Raw genomic sequence first — 18,651 nt, 5'->3', positions numbered from 1 at the left:
ATTATACATGTAATTGAAAAAGGTAATAGTGTTGACATACTTTGACTTTGTACCACATGACATTTTGATAAAAAATTAGAATGATATAAAATTAACATGGTATACATTTTATGAATTAAAAGTTGACTAACTGATAAGTCTCAAAATGTAATTGTAAACAGGGAAATCATCACCACTGAGCAGATGTTTTCTCAGTTGGGTCCCATAGGGATCAGTTCCTGGCCCTACACTATTTAACTTTTTTATCTATTGCCAGAAAAAAACAAAAATCATCACTGATAAAGTTTGCAGATAACACAAAAATTGGGGGAGTGCTAAATAACGAAGAGAACAGGTCACTAATGCAGAACACTCTTGATCGCTTGCATCCAGTTTACCAAGCAAACAATGTGTATTTTAATACAGCTAAACGTAAATGCATATATCTAGGAACAAAGAATTCAGGCCATACTTACAGGGTGACAGACTATGTTTTGGGAAGCAGTGCCATTGAAGAAATTTAGTGTCATGGTAGATAAATAAGCTGAACATGAACTCTCCCAGTGTGACGCTGTGGCCAAAATAACTAATACAGTCCTGCGATGCATAAACAGGAGAATCTTGAGTAGGAATAGAGAGTACCCTTGATTTATATAGTGGCATGATGATATTTTCTGTCTTATCTTTCCCTTTCCTAAAGATTCCAAACATTCTGTTAGCTTTTTTGACTGCTACTTCACACTGAGCAGATGTTTTCACAGAACTATCCACCATAACTGCAAGATTTCTTTCTTGAGTGGTAACAGCTAATTTAGACCTCATCATTTTACATGTATAGCTGGGACTACGTTTTCCAATATGCATTACTTTGCATTTATCAACACTGAATTTCATTTGAAATTTTGTTGCCCAGTCACCCAATTTTGTGAGATCCCTTTGTAACTCATCACGTCAGCTTTGGACTTAACTATTTTGTGTACTTTTGTATCCTCACCGTTTACCCCTTTTCTACATCTTTTATAAATATGTTGAACAGCACTGATCTCAGTATAGATCCTTGAGGATCTATATATCTAATATCTATGCTATTTATCTCTCTCCATTGTGAAAACTGACCATTTATTCCTATCATTTATTTTCTATCTTTTAACCAGTTACTGATACATAAGAGGACCTTCCTTCTTATTCCATGACTGCTTACTTTGCTTAAGTATGAAGTGGTGTTGTAGCCATGTTTGTCCCATATTATTAGAGAGACATGGTGAGTGAGGTAATATCTTTTATCATCTTTTAATATCTTTGCTTAAAAGACTTTGATGAGGGACCTTGTCAAAGGCTTTATGAAAGTCCAAGTACACTATATCAACTGGATCACCCTTGTCCATGTTAGTTGATACCCTCAAAGAATTCTTATATATTAGTGAGGCATGATTTCCCTTTACAAAAGAGACTAATTTTGTGAGACTTCTCCAACATGTTGTTTTCATCTATGTACCTGATAATTCTGTTCTTTACTATAGTTTCAACCAATTTCTTAGTACTTAAGTTAGGTTTACCAGCCTGTAATTGTCTAGATGGCCCGTCTAGCGTTCTTTAAAAATCATTGTTACATTAGCTATCCTCCAGTCACCAGGTACAGAGGCTGATTTAAGCAACAGGTTAAATACCACAATCAGTAGTTCCGCAATTTCATATTTGAGTTACTTCTGGTTCTAGTGACTTATTACTGTTTAATTTATCAATTTGTTCCAAAACCACCTTGAACGATATATCAATCTGGGACAGTTCCTCATGTGTGTCACCAAAAAAGAACTGCTCAAGTGTGGAAATCTCCATCAAATCTTCTGCAGTGAAGACTGATGCAAAGAATTAATTTAGCTTCTCTGCAACGACCGTCTCCCTTGAGTGCTCCTTTAGCATTTCAATCATCCAGTGGCCCCACTGATGGTTTTGCAGGCTGACTGCTTCTAATGTACTTGAACTGCTGTTAGTTTTTGTTTCATCTGTCATTCTTAAAGCCCTTAAGAAAACTACTTCATTTGGAGACATGCTATGAGAATCACTGATAAGTTACTGAATTCATCTTTATCATAGTATTATGATCTAATGTTACTGTTTTTATCTTCCATGTAAGGCTAAAACAATTCCCAAAATTCTTAAAAATATAGTTTTCCACCAACCAAATTCTGTCGCTCCATAAAAAATGTGTCTACTCTCATTCCATTAAAAATGATTGAGAACATTAAAGTTGCAGTTAAACACTTAAAAGTCAAGAAACAAAAAGTATAAGGTTACATATGCACTTTACCTCTGCCCTTTTGTGCATAATTTAGGTGACCTCTCTACTGTGAGCCTTAGGAACTGTGCAGCTTTAACCTCACAGCAGGATGCATGTTAAATTATATATCAGCTCACAACTAAATGTTTCACTGTGTTGTGTGCAAGTGCAGACTTCCTTAGCTGTGCATCACGATTAGGAAAGTATTGTGAATGTGCAAAGTGTGATTTAAGATGTGTCGTGTCTATTCCAATCCAAAACTAAATTTTTGATGCAACTCTCACAAGCATTTTTTAATTAAGACATTTCCACAAGAAATACTGACTACTGCAGAACTAGACCTCTCAAAACATTTTACCAGGGGTCGACACCACCATGTTGTGCAATGGACACTTGACAAAATTACCGTACTTAGTGACAGACATGGGGTGGGGCAATTATGTCATTCAGTCATTCAATTTTTTTGAAAAATTAACATAGTCCTCAACATTTTTACCACAGACACTTGTGTCCGTGTACAGACACATTGCTGACCCCTGCACTTCACTATAAAAATCATGAAAAATAAATTCTTGAAGACAAATTACTTTCCTCCTTAGTTTGATTGTACTCAGCTTTTACTCAAACTTTTTTTAAAAGTTCACCAGCAGGTAGAGAGCAAGCTTAGAAACTATCATCCTGAAAAAACAAAGTTTGAGAAAGTCATAAAACCACCAAAGCAGGGGATTAGAATGGGAATTCTTATGCAACATCAACGATAGCATCACTACCCCTTTTACTCTAATGATGTACTATTACAAATTGTATTTCCGCTAAACCAACCATGCTTAGAGAGCATAGGAAAAGAGAATAGGAATGTGCTTACAGATGAATATTCTTGAAATACTACTGAAGCACTAAAAAGCTTACCATCCATATGACATACTGATTAATATAATCAGGATCACTGAGCTGGTTTATTAATGGAAGAAGAATTCCTCGGGCGAGGATTTCCTGAAAAATGAAATGTAATACAATTGAAATCTGTCCTTTGTATCTAAAAAATGACAAATAGTTTACTCAAAAAACTATCAAATTTTACTATGAATTCAACGTAAAGCTTCTATTTGAGTAACAAGTGAAACTTCAAGCATATTAAGAACAAACTTAAAAACAAATTCTGAAACAAATAATTTAGAAAATTAGATTTATTTCTCAGAACTCACTCTCCCCACCCAAAGGTAAATTCTTGTGATAAATAAAGAATGTTAGCTCTCTTAGTCTGCTGTGTGCCCAGTACAGAAACTGACCTCAAGGAAGACAACCTAGATATCACAGGTTTCAGAGTGGTAGCCGTGTTAGTCTGTACCAGCAAAAACAATGAGGAGTCCTTGTGGCACCTTAGAGACTAACAAATTTATTTGGGGATAAGCTTTTTTTGGGCTAAGACCCACGCAATAGGATCCTTAGAGAAATACGACAAATGAAACACTCATCCCCATAAGATTTTAAGAACTTTAGTATTAGTCGGACAAGAATACAATGGTGACCATTGAAAAACATTTACCTTCTATAGTATCTACAGTCTCAGTTATTTTCCATTTTAAGTATATCAGAGTTACAGTATCACACAAACCACTGAGTGATATCAGTAGGTAAATATTGACTTTTTAACAGTGACTATTGCACATCCAAAAGTCACTCATATCTCTAACAAATGTCATCTAGAATTGTTCACCAATGTCATATAAAAAGTCAACACCTCCATATGAAACATGTATCTAACCTATTATGTTGAAAAGTATCATCTGGTATTAATATAATAGCTGATGATTGCATTTTATACAACACATAAAATAAGTGACCTATATCTAAATCTCTTTTATACTATATACGACTGGAAATCTTAGGGTGAAATATAAATCCTAAAATTTACCCTGACAAAGTATCGCATGATCTTGTTCTGGAAGTCTCCAGGAGGTAGCAATAAATACAGTAACACCTCACACAGATCCCTTAGGAATCCTAGGGAAAAACAATAACAAAATATCAATCCAATATAGAGTAGTGACAACACTACATGTTCCTTCCCATTATTCTCATGTAACAAAAAAAGCTTTAGTTTATGGACTGAATTTGACAGCATTAAATATACTTTTCAATGATGCTCAAACTTTTAAGTTTTGTTTTTCTATTTTATATGAAGATATGTATCTGTCTTCAAATCTTACAATGCAGTAATTCCTGACTGACTTAATCTAGGCTGTAAATGACTTTACTGATTTTATATATATTGACTAGAATGGATGTGTGCATTCTCTTAACTTTCACAGAAGCAGCTACTCCCCTTCAGTGCATTTTTTTCATACTTACGCATAGAGCACTTCAGGATTTTTTTTCAAACAAAACATTTTTTGTTGGAAAAGGCAAGCTAGCTGAAACAAACTCTTCGCAGGAATGAATCAGTTTCCATTAAACTTTTGTTGGGAAGTTTGTCAGGTCCAGGATATGAGAGAAAGACCCAGAATAGCTAATGATCCAGTGGTCAGGACCACTTATGTGGGGACACCCTGATTCAAACCCCTGCTCTGAATCAGACAGAGCAGAGACGTGAACCTGGAAGAGAATGCCTGGCTGCGAGGATGGAGTTGACAGAAGGGCTTAGGCTTCCTTGACCATGAGATGCTGTTCTGGGAAGAAGGGCTGCTAAGCAGAGATGGGATCTGCTTATCGAGGAAGGGGAAGAGCTTATTTGGATACAGACTGGCTAACCTAGTGAGGAGGGCTTTAAACGAAGTTCGATGGGGGCAGGTGATAAAAACCCACAGGTAAGTCAAAAAACACGGAGACCTGGGAGAAGGGTTGGAATCTGGGGGAGATCATGAGCCGTTATAGCAGGGATAAGGGAGAGACAGGAGATAACGTGCAGGGAAATCAAATCAGTATCTTAGATGTCTATATATTAATGCAAGAAGTATGGGAAATAAGCAGGAAGAATTTGAAATGCTAGTTAATAAACACGGTTTGTTGGATCATATTAAAAGTTCTGTATTAAAATCACAAATGAGTTTGATTCCCCACAGTTTAAATTCCAGGGTATTACTAATTAAGAGGTTTCTTGGTTTTTGGTACTGTTTCTCTCCCTCTCTGTGTGCAACTTACAAGCTGCTAATTGTGTTAGTACATCCTAAGACAGAGTCTGTTCTCAAAGAAATACTTTGTAACAACAGAAACAGCACACAGAGACTCCCCACACTTTTGTTGTATTTATCTCGCTTTGTTAACAATTGTGATTAAAATAGAGATAGAGGATGTTTGTGGATGGATGCTTGGTGTGGATAATAACTGAATGATCAGGGAGGTGCCAGCCTAAGAATCCAGTGTCTATCAGCTGAAGAAGGCGTCAAGTGGAAACAACCAGAGGACCCCCAGCGGGCAGACAGGAATCCACCCAACAGCCTCAAGAATGGGAGAACCGAAGAACAAGATAACATCTGGCAGCACGGAGCAGTCAGGAATGTGCCATCTGCTGATTGATTCAGCAACAGCATGATGAAGCAATTCCCATAGACTGGCATAGGAAGAAATTCCTATAAAAATGGACTCTAGAAACTCAGAACTTTGAGGTCTGATTCTGCAAACCAACCTCCAAGAGCGTCAGATGTGCATCTGACAAGGCCCTGCTCCATCCTCGTGTCCAGGCCACCTGACCAGTGGCTTGGCACAAGCAACTCTAAGGCTGGTAACTAGCATAACAACCTTGCAGAACCTGTGTGTGCGTGTGTGTATGAATGAATGCGTGAATAAATATGAAATTGAATGGAATGTTATAGCTATAACTAACTGCTTACTATGATTCTTTCTGTATTCACAATAAATTTGGCATTTTGCCTTTTCCCCTTTAATAAGATCCTGCTGTTTTTTATTTTATTGGTATAACAAGTTGGCATCACAGATTAATATACATGACTGGAATATTGGTATAGAAGGGTACAGCTTGCTCAGGAAAGACAGGCAGGAAAAAAGGGAGGAGGTGTTGCCTTATATATCAAAAATATACACACTCCGACTGAGTTTGAGATGGAAATAGAAGACAGACTTATTGACAGTCTCTGGGTAAGGATAAAAGGGGTAAAAAACAAGGGTGATTTCATGGTAGGTGTCTACTACAGACCACCTAACCAGGAAGAAGAGGTGGATGATTTGTTTTTAAAAAAAAAAAAACTAACAAAATCATCTAAAGCACAGGACTTGGTGTTGATGGGGGACTTCAACTACTCAGACATCTGTCGGGAAAATAATGCAGCAGGGCACAGATCATCCAACAAGTTCCTGGAATGTATTGGAGACATTTTTTTTTTATTTCAGAAGGTGGAGAAAGCTACTAAGGGAGAGGCTGTTCTAGATTTGATTTTGACAAATAGGGAGGAACTGGTTGAGAATTTGAAAGTGGAAGGCAGCTTGAGTGAAAGCAAACATGAAATGGTAGCATTTACGATTCTAAGCAATGGAATCAGGGAAAACAGAACAATAAAGATAATGGATTTCAAGAAGGCAGACTTGAGCAAACTCAGGGAGTTGGTCATTAAGATCCCATGGGAAGGAAGTCTAAGGGGAAAAACATTTCAAGAGAGTTTGCAGTTTTTCAAAGAGACATTATTAAGGGCAAACTATCCCACTTTATCGGAAAGATAGGAAGTACGGTAAGAGACCACCTGGGCTTAACCAGAAGATATTCAATGATCTGAAACTCAAAAGCGAGTCCTACAAAAAGTAGAAACTAGATCAAATTACAAAGAATGAATATAAACAAACAACACAAGTATGTAGGGACAAAATTAGAAAGGCTAAGGCATAAAACAAGATTAAACTACCTAAACACACAAAAGGTAACAAGAAAATATTCTTCAAATACATTAGAAGCAATAGGAAGACCAAGGAAAGGGTAGGCCCCTTACTCAATGTGGGAGGAGGAGGAGGAGGAAATGGCAAAAGTGCTAAATGACTTTTGTGTTTCAGTTTTCACCAAACAGATTAGTAGCAATTGGACATCTAACAAAGTGAATGCAAGTGAAAATGAGGTAGGATCAGAGGCTAAAACAGGAAAAGTACAAGTTAAAAATTACTTTGACAAGTTAGAGTCTTCAAGTCACCAGGGCCCGATGAAATACACCCTAGAATACTCAAGGAGATGACTGAGGAGGTATCTGAACCTAGAGATTATCTTCAAAAAGTCTTGGAAGACGGGAGAGATTACAGAGGACTGGAAAATGGGAAAAAGCACTGCCAATCTACAAAAAGGGAAATAAGGACAACTCAAGGAATTACAAACCAGTCATCTTAACTTCTGTATCCAGAAAGATAGTGGGGCAAATAATTAAGCAATCAGTTTGCAAACACTAGAATATAATAAGGTGATAAGTAACAGCCAGCATGGATTTGTCAAGAGAAAAAACCATGTCAAACAAACCTGATAGCTTTCTTTGACAGAGTAACAAGTCTTGTCGCCAGGGGGGAAGAGGGGAGAGAGCAGTAGATGTGGTATATCTTGACTTTAGTAAGGCTTTTGATACAGTCTCTCAAGACCATCTCATAAACAAACTAAGGAAATACAACCTAGATCAGAGGTTCCCGAAGTGTGCGGCACGCACCCCTTTGGGGGGCGGGGAGCAATGCCCATAGGTGCACGGCGGGGAAGGAGCACCACCCAGCCTCTCTACATTTGCAGCCGCATTCCTGCCTCCCGACCTCACGCCTGGCCTCACACCCAAACGCAGCGCAGCTCCGCTCCTGGCCCCATGCCAGCCCCCAGCCTCCGCCACTGGCCATGGCTCCATTCCCAGCCCAGGACCAAGGCTGGAGGCAAGGCCAGGAGTGGAGCTGCACCTGACCGCAGCCCCGGCCTCAGACCCGCTCCCAGCTGCAACCCTCTTACTCCCATCCCCCTCACTCCACCCCAGCTGCAGCCCCATTCCCGGCCCCAGCTCCGGGGAGACGCAACCCTCAAAAGTTTGGGGACGGCTGGCCTAGATGGAACTACTCATAACTGGTTGGAAAACCATTCCCAGAGAGTAGTTATCAGTGGTTCACAGCCAATCTGGAAGGGCATATAGAGTGGGGTTCCACAAGGATCAGTTCTGGGTCCAGTTCTGTTCAACATCTTCATCAATGATTTATATAACAGCATAGAGAGAGTACACTTACTACGCTTGTGGATGATACAAAACTGCTTTAGAGGATAGGATTAAAATTCAAAATGATCTGGACAAACTGGAGAAATGGTCTGAAGTAAATAGGACAAATGCAAAGTACTCCACTTAGGAAGGAACAATCAGTTGCACACATACGAAATGGAAAATCACTGCCTATGAAGGAGTACTGCAGAAAGGGATCTGCGGGTCACAGTGGATCACAAGCTAAATACAGGTCAACAGTGTAACACTGTTGCAAAAAAAGCAAACATTCTGGGATGTATTAGCAGGAGTGTTGTAAGCAAGACACAAGAATCTATTCAATGCTGATATAGCCTCAACTGGAGTATTGTGCCCAGTTCTGGGTGCCACATTTCTGGAAAGATGTGGGGAATCTGGAGAAAGCCCAGAGAAGAGCAACAAAAATGATTAAAAGTCTAGAAACACAACCTAGGAGGAAAAATTTTAAAAACTGGTTTCATTTAGGCAGGAGAACAGAAGACTGAGGGCAGGACATGATAACAGTTTTCAAGTACATAAAGGGTTGTTACAAGGAGGAGGGAGGTAAACTGTTCTTGTTAACCTCTGAGGATAGCACAAGAAGCAATGGGCTTAAATTGCAGCAAGGGAGGCTTAGGTTGGACATTAGGAAAAACTTCCTAATTGTCAGGATAGTTAAGCACTGGAATAAATTGCCCAGGGAGATCAGGCAGTAACTGTACTATTAATAGCATAAAATTTCTTGAAACTATTATTCATTTTTTATTTTTTTTTAAACAAAACAGATCCTTGTTTCCTCAATCAGATGATGGTCTGATATTAGATGTAGAATTAACTAGCCTCTCCCTCCTCCCACCACCACCTATAAAGGGATACCATGAAATTGAATACAGTCACATTTCCGTCAAATTCTTTCAGCCCTCATTATATATATTGTCACTGCCACTAAAAGTACAATACTGATATGCACCAATCAAGAAATATATGAAATATCACGTCATAACTGGTTGCAATAAAGTTACCAGCTTAGCTTTGAATCTCTTCCATGTTATTGGCTGATGCTGTAACTAACATTTCTAACATAACTTAATGTAGCAACACAACATTTAGAAAATCATTAGAAAAACCTTCTTCATCTTTGGAAGAAGTGCAGACCAGATCACGACAGACTTCCTTCTCCATTTCAACTTCAACCTTAAAGAATGTATCTACAAGGTCTTCTGCTGTACCTACACAAAAGACATTAGAAGATATTTGTGTACACGAAAGACTCTTTTGTAAGTCACCAGTAATTGAATACAAATAAAAAAAGCGTTTGGATGAAGTGAATAGAGAAATAGAATAGAGAAATTTGCTATGCAGGGTCAACAACAAAAAAGTCAAATGCATTTTAAATTATGGCAATACCTTTCATTTGATCATCTTTTTCTGTTATCCTTTGTTGAGCTTTTCTGAATACTCGAAGATGAGTGGCAAAATCATCAACAAGTCGTGTGGTGAAATAAGGCTGCCAGTCCATTTCTTTTGATCTTACAGAAAATAGAGTATACATCAACAGAAATGTTTAAAGCAGAATAAAACACTAATTTATTTTAATGCTATTGTAAACAGTAGTTATCTAAGGACATGAGAATTATAATTTGGTATTACATTTCTGAAAGCCTATACAATTACTATATGAACAATCAACAGTATGGTCCTGCTGTAACTTATCAGCTCAGGAAGATCTACAGAAGGCTACACACTCAAACATGTTTCCATGTTTAGATTGATTGATTGTACAACACTAGAAAGCTTTATATCAACAAAAACACCACACACGGAGGACAAGAAAAACCTTAAATAATGTAGGATTTCTTACATGCTATAAATGAATTTACAAAATCAACTATAACGTATAATGTACAACAGTAATTTCAACATTTGCATCAGAACGTTAAAAATGAGCATATTTGCATTTTTCATAAATTGTACTAAGCATAAGAAAACAAAGGTTGAACATTTGTACTGTGTCTCAGTGTAATACTAATAGACCTCTCAGACAGATCTGTGACATTACTTGTGAAAAATATGTTGCCAAATTATTTTCTTCTCACACCTTGCAATATGTAATCATATTAGAAATCACATTAGCTATAAGCAAGTTCAATATTATAAACAAGCAATCATTTAAAAAAAAAATCACATGAACTGTGAGGGAGCCAGTTATATTGCTGACATATTATACATTTGGTAAAATAGCAGCCACCATTTTATGATATTTATGTATTAACATTTCATTAGTGCTCTTAGGGAAAAAAACACTTTCTAATTGTGTAGACTGAAGGAAGTTCCTCCCTTTTGCTTTTAGTAAAGCAGGAGGTAGGCAATCACAGCTCCTCCTCGCTAGGCATTCCCAGTACGGGTTCTTTCTTAACTGAAAGAGCAAAAGTAAACTACTTTGGTACCTACTCTGCCTAAAAGGGCCCCACTACAACACTCTTAAGTAAAACCACCTTGGTTTCTGAACAGCTTTCCCACCAAGATAGGCAAGAAACTTTACAAATGGTTGAGCCTACAGCAAAGTCTAGTCTAGAAGCATGAACTGGGGGGAAAATATGAATAGAAAGCATTACACCTTGAAGAGTATAACAAAGCTATGACTCAGCAGCCAAATTGTTCACTTGTAGTAAGTACCTAATAATCACACAAAGAACATTAGGTGGCAGCCTTACCTAATTCCTCTGACAAGCATCTCCCAAGAAGAAAACAAAGAATTATGCCAAAAAATCATCCACCTACCTACAGAACAGCTGTATACCAAGCTATAACCACTGTAACAAACTTGAGCAGCCTTTTTTTTTTTTTTTTTTTTTTTTTTTGAGTTACAGCCTATTGATGGCTTTGCACCAATTCTATGAAATAAAGTTCTTAAAGATAAGAAATGAATAAATGCAATCTTCTCAATCTTACAAGGACAGCAAGTTCTACTTTAACGTCAAAGCAGGTCAATCTAGTCATAACTAATTAATTAGCACTCCTATAAGCTGTTACATTTTTTGCCTATAGCCAAATAGCGCTCAAAAATCTGTGAATTTTTTCCCTCCCTGTAAAAATAAACCAATTAAGTAATTGCACAGAATCATAGTAGTTAAAAGATGGAAGCAAACTGCAATCCATCTCCTGCAAATGCAGGATTATTTCCCACAGTACACAGCCTCCCGTGTTGTTTAGTCTGGTTTTAAGCGTCCCAAGTGACAGCATTTGCAAGTTTCCACTATCTTATAGCCTAACAGATTTCAATGGTAAGACGTCTTCTTGATATTAAGACTAATTTTCCGCATCTATTTCACCCATTATTCTAGTTCCATCCCACTGTTCACCCTACATTATTTTTCACCTCCATTGGCTACTCCTGTGGGCATTATGTGCCAAAAAAATTAAAAATTCTGTGCACAATATTTTAAAATTCTGCAAATTTTGACAAAACAACATTACATAATCATGCCAGTTTCAATTATTTTGATAATTTATTTAAAAATACCTGTCAGCAAGTATGTCTGTAACAATACAGACACACTCAAAATTTCCCCCAGGAGTAGAGAGTTAAAGAAACCCCTATGACAACCCAGTTCCTGTTTCTCTTCCCCCTTCTCCCCCCAACAGCCCAGCCGTGGGGGCAGACACACACAACCCCACCCCCGCAAAGCCCACCTGAACCCCCAATACACCCGAACCACCTCCTCCCTAGAGTCCAACTGCTGGGGTTCCCCAGCCGAGATACCTGCACCCCTCCTCCGCAAAGCCCAGCTGTGGGCACCCCCGCCCTTGCCCAGACACCCGTTCCCCTCCCCCTCAGAGCGCAGGGATCCAGAGGGAGAAATAGCCTGATGCTCAGTCCCAAGCTTACACAGTTTCCTACGCACCACCCTCTCCTTCCCTCAGGGCATGCTGTGAACTACAGCAGCCAGGAACCCTCTAGCTCCCTCTCCCTCCCCACAGCAGTGTCTTCTATATGCAAGCTGGGCTCTGCTGAGTCCACTGGCCCCAATGGTGGCTAGCAGCACTGCAGCCCATTTCTGTGGGGGAAAGGAAATTCTGCATGCACAATGTAAAATTCTGCATTGTGCAATTGCGCAGAATTCCCCCAGGAGTAACTGGCAATAAAACCCTTACTTTTGAAATGTAGGCAAATTAAATACAGATATTAATCTTTCCTCAAATCACTGTCACTACCACTTGATTCTCTATAAAAAGGAGTACTTGTGGCACCTTAGAGACTAACCAATTTATTTGAGCATGAGCTTTCGTGAGCTACAGCTCACTTCATCGGATGCATACCGTGGAAACTGCAGCAGACTTTATATATACACAGAGAATATGAAACAATACCTCCTCCCACCCCACTGTCCTGCTGGTAATAGCTTATCTAAAGTTATCATCAGGTTGGGCCATTTCCAGCACAAATCCAGGTTTTCTCACCCTCCACCCCCCCACACAAATTCACTCTCCTGCTGGTGATAGCCCATCCAAAGTGACAACTCTTTACACAATGTGCATGATAATCAAGTTGGGCTATTTCCTGCACAAATCCAGGTTTTCTCACATCCCCCCCCCCCCATACACACACAAACTCACTCTCCTGCTGGTAGGGCTATCACCAGCAGGAGAGTGAATTTGTGTGTGGGGGGGGTGGAGGGTGAGAAAACCTGGATTTGTGCTGGAAATGGCCCAACCTGATGATCACTTTAGATAAGCTATTACCAGCAGGACAGTGGGGTGGGAGGAGGTATTGTTTCATATTCTCTGTGTATATATAAAGTCTGCTGCAGTTTCCACGGCATGCATCCGATGAAGTGAGCTGTAGCTCACGAAAGCTCATGCTCAAATAAATTGGTTAGTCTCTAAGGTGCCACAAGTACTCCTTTTCTTTTTGCGAATACAGACTAACACGGCTGTTACTCTGAAACCTGTCATTATGCAAGGCACTGCATTTAGCCGTACGGAGTGGAAATCTATCAACTGCATGAAAAAACTTGTACAGATAGACAGACAGACATCATCTTCCTTTCCAAATGCAAACAGATGGACATCGTACCAAAAGGACTGAAGGTAAAAAATCCATTACAATCTACATACCACACAGACTATGCTGACAGCTTGTGCCACACGCTCTCAAAGAAACTGTGGAATCACCTGATCAACATCCTCTACAGCAAACAGGGAAAGATTAAGAATGAGCTCTCAAAAATGGATACTCTCATAAAAAAACAACCTTCCACACAAACTTCCTCGTGGCTGGATTTTACTAAAACTAGACAAGCCATTTACAACGCACACTTTGCTTCTCTACAAAAGAAAAAGGACACTAAACTTTCTAAACTACTACATGCTACAAGGGGCCACAGCAATGGTTCCCTCAACCCACCTAGCAATATTGTTAACCTATCCAACTATACTCTCAGCCCAGCAGAAGCAGCTGTTCTATCTCGGGGCCTCTCCTTCTGCCCCTCCACCCCCACGAACATGATACAGTTCTGTGGTGACCTAGAATCCTATTTTCGATGTCTCCGACTCAAGGAATATTTCCAAAATACCTCTGAACAACATACTAATCCACAGAGGTCTCCCTACCAACACTACAGAAAGAGGGATTCTAGGTGGACTCCTCCTGAAAGTCGAAACAGCAGACTGGACTTCTACATAGAGTGCTTCCGCCGACGTGCACGGGCTGAAATTGTGGAAAAGCAGCATCACTTGCCCCATAACCTCAGCCATGCGGAACGCAATGCCCTCCACAGCCTCAGAAACAACTCTGACATCATAATCAAAAAGGCTGACAAAGGAGGTGCTGTTGTCATCATGAATAGGTCGGAATATGAACAAGAGGCTGCTCGGCAGCTCTCCAACACGAGTTTCTACAAGCCATTACCCTGTGATCCCACTGAGAGTTACCAAAAGCAACTACAGCATTTGCTCAAGAAACTTCCTGAAAAAGCACAAGATCAAATCCGCACAGACACACCCCTGGAACCCCGACCTGGGATATTCTATCTACTACCCAAGATCCATAAACCTGGAAATCCTGGGCGCCCCATTATCTCAGGCATTGGCACCCTGACAGCAGGATTGTCTGGCTATGTAGACTCCCTCCTCAGGCCCTACGCTACCAGCACTCCCAGCTACCTTCGAGACACCACTGACTTCCTGAGGAAACTTCAATCCATCGGTGATCTTCCTGATAACACCATCCTGGCCACTATGGATGTAGAAGCCCTCTACACCAACTTTCCACACAAAGATGGACTACAAGCCGTCAAGAACACTATCCCCGATAATGTCACAGCTAACCTGGTGGCTGAACTTTGTGACTTTGTCCTTACCCATAACTATTTCACATTTGGGGACAATGTATACCTTCAGATCAGCGGCACTGCTATGGGTACCCACATGGCCCCACAGTATGCAAACATTTTTATGGCTGATTTAGAACAACGCTTCCTCAGCTCTCGTCCCCTAAAGCCCCTACTCTACTTGCGCTATATTGATGACATCTTCATCATCTGGACCCATGGAAAAGAAGCCCTTGAGGAATTCCACCATGATTTCAACAATTTCCATCCCACCACCAACCTCAGCCTGGTCCAGTCCACACAAGAGATCCACTTCCTGGACACTACAGTGCTAATAAACAATGGTCACATAAACACCACCCTATACCGGAAACCTACTGACCGCTATTCCTACCTGCATGCCTCCAGCTTTCACCCTGACCACACCACACGATCCATCGTCTACAGCCAAGCTCTGCGATACAACCGCATTTGCTCTAACCCCTCAGACAGAGACAAACACCTACAAGATCTCTGTCAAGCTTTCTTACAACTACAATACCCACCTGCAGAAGTAAAGAAACAGATTGATAGAGCCAGAAGAGTTCCCAGAAGTTACCTACTACAGGACAGGCCTAACTAAGAAAATAACAGAACACCACTAGCTGTCACCTTCAGCCCCCAACTAAAACCCCTCCAACGCATTATTAAGGATCTACAACCTATCCTAAAGGATGACCCAACACTCTCACAAATCTTGGGAGACAGGCCAGTCCTTGCCTACAGACAGCCCCGCAACCTGAAGCAAATACTCACCAACAACCACATACCACACAACAGAACCACTAACCCAGGAACTTATCCTTGCAACAAAGCCCGTTGCCAATTGTGCCCACATATCTATTCAGGGGACACCATCACAGGGCCTAATAACATCAGCCACACTATCAGAGGCTCGTTCACCTGCACATCCACCAATGTGATATATGCCATCATGTGCCAGCAATGCCCCTCTGCCATGTACATTGGTCAAACTGGACAGTCCCTACGTAAAAGAATAAATGGACACAAATCAGATGTCAAGAATTATAACATTCATAAACCAGTTGGAGAACACTTCAATCTCTCTGGTCACGCAATCACAGACATGAAGGTCGCTATCTTAAAACAAAAAAACTTCAAATCCAGACTCCAGCGAGAAACTGCTGAATTGGAATTCATTTGCAAATTGGATACTATTAATTTAGGCTTAAATAGAGACTGGGAGTGGCTAAGTCATTATGCAAGGTAGCCTATTTCCTCGTTTTTTCCTACCCTACCCCCCCCCCCCCCCAGATGTTCTGGTTTAACTTGGATTTAAACTTGGAGAGTGGTCAGTTTGGATGAGCTATTACCAGCAGGAGAGTGAGTTTGTGTGTGTATGGGGGTGGGGGGATGTGAGAAAACCTGGATTTGTGCAGGAAATGGCCCAACTTGATTATCATGCACATTGTGTAAAGAGTTGTCACTTTGGATGGGCTATCACCAGCAGGAGAGTGAATTTGTGTGGGGGGGTGGAGGATGAGAAAACCTGGATTTGTGCTGGAAATGGCCCAACCTGATGATCACTTTAGATAAGCTATTACCAGCAGGACAATGGGGTGGGAGGAGGTATTGTTTCATATTCTCTGTGTATATATAAAGTCTGCTGCAGTTTCCACGGTATGCATCGGTATATTTTTTTTAAAACTTCAGCTGTTATACTGCAATCTACCGATGATATTTTGTACTGGCTTAAACGCATGTTTATAGAAACACAAATTGTCTTACCTAGTAGAAAACTGAATGAGTGCATTTTGAAGAGCCTGCCTGATTTCAAGAAGAAAGGATTCATCATCACTTAGTGTATAATACCAGTACTGGACATAGTCCCTCAGTGAAAACTGGATTACCTAAAATTTAAAAAAAGGATACAAAATATCTTTTAGCGTGTGAAGATGCAATAGCTGTGTCATTTAAAGTTCATATGATAAAGAATGCTCTCTCATATCCTTTACATCACGGTGATTGAGACACCGCTATACAGATAACTTAACCTCAACGTTGTTTATGTTTAACTCAGTCTCTCTACTGTTGACTAACATTCACCCTTCTCTATTGTTACAATGGTGAAAACTCCAAGGCATCTTTCAAAACATACAGAGACAAGGCTGAGCATCAAAAAACAATCCCTGAAATCTTTGCTTTTACCAATATATTGTTATGCTTATACAGACATGAAACATACCTTAGACTATGCAAATTTACTCACCACTACATGAAATTCTCAGACTTCCTGCAGTTGTGGTAGGCCCCAAACACAGTGAAACACCATTGTACTGCTTGGCTTGGGGGAATGATAAGCAGAGAAGCTATGCAGCGGGACTCCACAATTCCTTGCAACTAAAATGCTACTCTCTCCATATTGTTTGAGCAATGGGGTGTTGAGATGTTCCCACAGTGGATTTACCAACTACAGAGATCTACTGCCCGCAAAAAGGAAGGATGTGCAAACCACAGCCTCTAATCATCACTATTATAGCTGTGGCTCAGACATATAAGTACCATGCCCTATGGTTGCAGAAAGGTGGAGAAATATTTAATCTGCAAATCATAACTCTTGTTCTCTATGACCTGTGTGTTGTAGACATGGTTAAAGGCATGGTGTGATGCTGGCAGATGAGGCTCTTGCCAAGACTGCAGGCATTAGCTAAGAACTGAAAAACTCATAGCTGGAGACCAGACCAGTTCAGCTCTATGTTAGTTTTGCTTAAAATAGGTATTAGTCTTATAAGAATGTATTTAATGTTTAGATTATTAAATGCTTGTAAATTGCTGTATGCATTAATCTTACTTCTAATGTCCACATTCCATGCAATAAGAAAATATGTAAGTTTTACTTTATAACTCTCTAAATGTTTGCTCTGAACTTGTGAACCCAAGCATGGGAATTCCATCCCCCAACTGCCCACCAAGGACAACAATCAAAATTTAACTGAGCCATTAAAAAGCTTTCATCCACCATGGAGAAGTACATACAGAAGGACTCATCCCATTGCTTTGAATGCTGGAGGAGAGAAATAAAAATCGCTGATGTGAAGATTTTTCATTTCTGCGGTTTGAACACTCACATGGCCGGAGACACCAAACTGCAGCCAGAGATCCCCAGGGGCTGCCCCTGGGTTTGCCCTGAATGACACTTTGAATTGACAGATCACGACAACTCTGTCACTCTTAGAATTTAGATTGCAACTCATTTGTGCATATTTGCTTGCTTTGTGTGTATATACACACACACACATATATATATATACACACGCACACCCCTCTTCTTTCTCTTCCCTAGTTAATAAAACTTCAGATTGTTTACTACAGGATTGGCTACAAGCTTTGTCTTTGGTATAATATCTATGGTACCATTTGATCTGGGGTAAGTGACTGGTCTCTTGAGATTGGAAGCAACTGAAATATTGTGTGATTTTTTGGTGTAAGTGACCATTTATCAGTAAGTTGAGTTTGTCTTGGTGGCAAGATAGACTCTACAGGTTAAGAAGTGACTCCACCGTCCATCACTGTGACTCCTTGAAGAAAAGGAGTACTTGTGGCACCTTAGAGACTAACAAATTTATTTGAGCACAAGCTTTCGTGAGCTACAGCTCACTTCATTGGATGCATTCAGTGGAAAATACAGTGGGGAGATTTATATATAGAGAGAACATGAAACAATGGGTGTAACCATACATACTGTAAGGAGCGCGATCACTTAAGGTGAGCTATTACCAGCGGGGGTGGGGGGGTGGGGAGAAACCTTTTGTAGTGATAATAAAAGTGGGCCATTTCCAGCAGTTGACAAGAGCGTCTGAGGAACAGCGAGGGGTGGGGGGTGGGGGGGTGG

The 18,651-nt window shown here is 40.1% G+C and overlaps 1 protein-coding gene across 8 annotated transcripts in view; it reads right to left on the bottom strand.

Moving 5' to 3' along the window:
* The window catches only part of SNX13 (sorting nexin 13), a 158,736-nt gene that overhangs the window by 76,749 nt on the left and 63,336 nt on the right, over window positions 1-18,651 (bottom strand). For 7 of the 8 annotated variants that reach the window (XM_073333775.2, XM_073333779.2, XM_073333776.2 and 4 more), the window contains 5 exons: window positions 16,548-16,669; window positions 9,835-9,956; window positions 9,555-9,656; window positions 4,173-4,261; window positions 3,167-3,250 (listed from right to left, as the gene is read on the bottom strand). In XM_073333775.2, coding sequence (XP_073189876.1) covers window positions 3,167-3,250; window positions 4,173-4,261; window positions 9,555-9,656; window positions 9,835-9,956; window positions 16,548-16,669 — 519 coding nt within the window. The remainder of the gene's footprint in view (window positions 1-3,166; window positions 3,251-4,172; window positions 4,262-9,554; window positions 9,657-9,834; window positions 9,957-16,547; window positions 16,670-18,651) is intronic. The other variant, XM_073333782.2, reaches the window with a different exon arrangement.

Source organism: Lepidochelys kempii, chromosome 2 (assembly GCF_965140285.1).
Source record: "Lepidochelys kempii isolate rLepKem1 chromosome 2, rLepKem1.hap1, whole genome shotgun sequence".
Lineage (NCBI taxonomy): Eukaryota > Metazoa > Chordata > Testudines > Cheloniidae > Lepidochelys > Lepidochelys kempii.
The sequence above is the reverse complement of the archived record's forward strand: the minus strand, read 5'-3'. Positions and strand labels throughout refer to the sequence as shown.